The sequence below is a fragment of the Acyrthosiphon pisum genome, unplaced genomic scaffold (assembly GCF_005508785.2).
Source record: "Acyrthosiphon pisum isolate AL4f unplaced genomic scaffold, pea_aphid_22Mar2018_4r6ur Scaffold_4269;HRSCAF=4815, whole genome shotgun sequence".
NCBI lineage: Eukaryota > Metazoa > Arthropoda > Insecta > Hemiptera > Aphididae > Acyrthosiphon > Acyrthosiphon pisum.
In genome coordinates, this window is record NW_021773788.1 from 1 (window position 1) to 3,471 (window position 3,471).

The window sequence follows — 3,471 nt, forward strand, 5'->3', positions numbered from 1 at the left end:
CTTCTTTTAGGTATTTATTGTCTCGTCATATGAAGTCTCATTCTAAAGAACGTCCTCATAAGTGTACTGTTTGTGAACGTGGATTCAAAACTCTAACTTCTTTGCAAAATCATGTTAATACTCATACTGGAACAAAACCATATCAATGTCGAAGTTGTCCAAGTGCATTTACTACATCGGGTATGCACATTTATTAGTTCTTAGTCTTAAGTATTTAATATTATGTTATGTTTAAAACAGTTTTGTTTTCTTAAAAAATGTTTATATTTATCTATGTTACAGGAGAACTTGTTAGACATGTTCGTTATAAGCATACTCATGAAAAACCGCATAAATGTACAATATGCGATTATGCTAGTGTAGAACTTAGCAAAATGAGAAACCACATGAGATGTCACACTGGTGAAAGACCGTACCAAGTATTTACCATTAAACATTATATTCCTTTATAAGTTATATCTACCTAGATATTAATTTTTATATTTTTTTTAGTGTCCCCATTGTACTTATGCAAGTCCAGATACATTTAAATTGAAGCGCCATTTGCGTATACACACTGGTGAGAAACCATATGAGTGTGATATTTGCTTTTCTAGGTTTACCCAATCCAACAGTTTAAAAACACACAGACTAATACATAGCGGTAAATTTAATTTTTTTTAATTATTAACATCTTATAATACAAAAATTATTAAATTTTGGTTCTAGGTGAAAAACCTGTATTTAAATGTGACCATTGTCCAGCCACTTGTGGTCGAAAAACTGATTTACGCATTCATGTACAAAAGCTTCATACTTCCGACAAACCTATTAAGTGCAAACGATGTGGTGATGCATTCCCTGATCGTTACCAATACAAGGTATTGAAGTATAGATTTTTCCATTAATATATTATCTAATAAACATATACTATAGGTTCACTGTAAATCACACGAAGGGGAAAAATGTTATAAATGTGAATTGTGTCCTTATGCTTCCATGTCTCAGCGTCATCTTGAAACTCATATGTTAATACATACAGATGAAAAACCATTCCATTGTAAACTATGTGATCAGGTAAATTATTTTAATTTATTTAAATAATTATTGTATGCTATATAATATCAACTATACTTGTTTTTTTATTTTATTCTAGTCATTCAGACAAAAACAATTACTACGCCGCCATCATAATCTGTATCATAATCCGGCATATATACCACCTCCACCACATGCGAAAACTCATCAGTGTAATACATGCCAACGATCATTTAGACATAAAGGAAATTTACTAAGACATATGGAAGTTCATATGCAAGAATCCACTGGAAATGATCGAAATACAGCATTAAAACAAAGACTAGAGGTATTATTATTTTAAAATTTATCATTCAACTTTCTTCTTAAAAGCTCTTTAAAGTTCATTTGATACAATATTAGAATAATTTTGGAATATTTGTAAAGTAATGATTAATCTATAGAACATCAGTTAATATCCGTGTGTACTATTATGTAATACCATTCATTATAAATGCTATAGATCGCTTACTGTCCCGTATTTACGCCGCGCGAAAAATTGGCGAAAAATGGATGTGGCCATTACTATGTGACCATTTATAAGTAACTAATGGGCAATGACAGCGCTTCATAACAGTCACATCCATTATTCGCACCGCGTAAATACGACTAGTGAGCAATCTATAGTATTTAATATTTATAATCAATGGTAATACTAGTCTGTTGAAATTGGTGTATGGTTCATTAAAATTATTGTATAGACAATGTCAAATAACTATACAGTAGTGTTTTGTTTTTATAAGCTTGACTTTATGGCACTGGTGTTCCAAGTCATTACTATTAGTCAAATGTTGATCTTAAAAAATGTAGTATTTTAAATATCTATAGTCTATTTACAATGAGATCATTACACAGTGGCGACCAGTTTTTATCGGTTGGCGGTCAGACATATGGTCAGACGCCGTCCCCACTACAGCAACGCGTCAGGCACTGCCACGGAACAAAGCCATGCCCATGCGCACAACTAGACCGCCGAGTAATGATCTCATTGTGAATAGGCTATAAATAATTCACTTTGTCCCTTAAGTCTGTATCAAATAATGATAATGGTTTCTTGTGTACAAGTTACAAAATATGTTTTATATAAGTGATGGAGTGATAATTTATTGAGGGCAGTTATAATATTCATTAATTTAATGAAGTATTAGGTGTCTAGTGTCTACTACAGTATTGTGGGGAGGTAACATAGTTGTCAGTGAATGGTGTTGTTAGGTTACTTGGACAGTTCAATATTTAATTTTTCATGTTTTGTTAATTACCGCTTTTTTATTTTGTGGAGTCCCTATGTCAAGCCTCCCTATTTCTATAAGTTGTATTTAGTTTAGCATACTTCCACTCCGAGATCGAAGTTGGTCAGTCAAGATTGTATCCTTTTGTCAGGAATTCCGTTGACTCGATCTGAAGTTTACTGTTATTTAGGAGAGTTTCCATCTTTCTCTTTGCACTTAATCTGGAGACTTTACCATGGATTTTATTGCTTTAAAAAAATGCTCTTCCTGGACTTGGGTTGGAAGTTTTGTATATTAACCATGTAACCCATGTAACGAGTGCTGTATGTCAATTTCAACTTTGTGCCTTTCTGGACAATGAAGTGTTTTTATGCAATCAACAAGTCAAGATGACTTGTTCAGTGTTGCATCTATCTGTTTTGTATGGATAAACCTGTACCACACGAAACTGGCAAACTCACCAATTGAGAAAAGAAACAATAATATGGTGGATACTCATATTGTATGGGGTTAAATTAAATTAAAAATTATTAGAAAAATACATAACACAATTAATATTATTGTAATCAATTTTTTTTTTTTTTGGTTTTTGCCTGGCATGAATTCCTAAACTCTTTGTCTTGCAATCTTTTTATTTAATTGGTTTATCGAAACCGTCAGTTAAATGAATTTGTCAATTTATTAGCGTTTTGGTCATTATTATCAAAAATAAAATTGGTCAATATACTGGTATTATTACGTAATTAGATTACCGTGGCTTAAGTAACAATAAACATAAAAATAAATTCCTATTACCTATAACGGCTACGACAAAAAAAAAAAATAGAAGTTAAAAATACTTCGCATATTATGTGTGATACATACGTACAATGTGTAAACATTATGTGATGAGCGGGAACCGAATTGAATGTTATAGTATAAAGCTTAACATATTTAAGTAATTAATATGTGATTCATAGTGAATAAAATTGAAAAATAATAAATATTGCAGTATACAGATTCAGCTAATGAAGATGAATCTGAAGAGGACACAAGTATTCCAACAAGTGAAACTGGAGTTGTAGCAGTAGAAGGCGACGATGGACAGCAATATGTTGTACTTGAAGTGATTCAACTTGATGGTCAAGATCAGATAGATAGTTACACGTCTACAAGTGTATCAATACAACAAGCCGATCAATCTTCT

The 3,471-nt window shown here is 31.8% G+C and overlaps 1 protein-coding gene across 1 annotated transcript; it reads left to right on the forward strand.

Annotated features, from left to right (window-relative positions):
- Nucleotides 1–9: 9 nt before the first annotated feature.
- On the forward strand, nt 10–3,468 carry LOC100568577 (transcriptional repressor CTCF-like; the record flags this gene model as incomplete). Its single annotated transcript, XM_003248593.2, has 7 exons — nt 10–180; nt 283–419; nt 493–643; nt 709–860; nt 916–1,056; nt 1,136–1,345; nt 3,277–3,468. Coding segments are annotated over 7 exons (1,154 nt in total), but the record flags the coding sequence as incomplete, so codon positions are not given.
- Nucleotides 3,469–3,471: the final 3 nt, after the last annotated feature.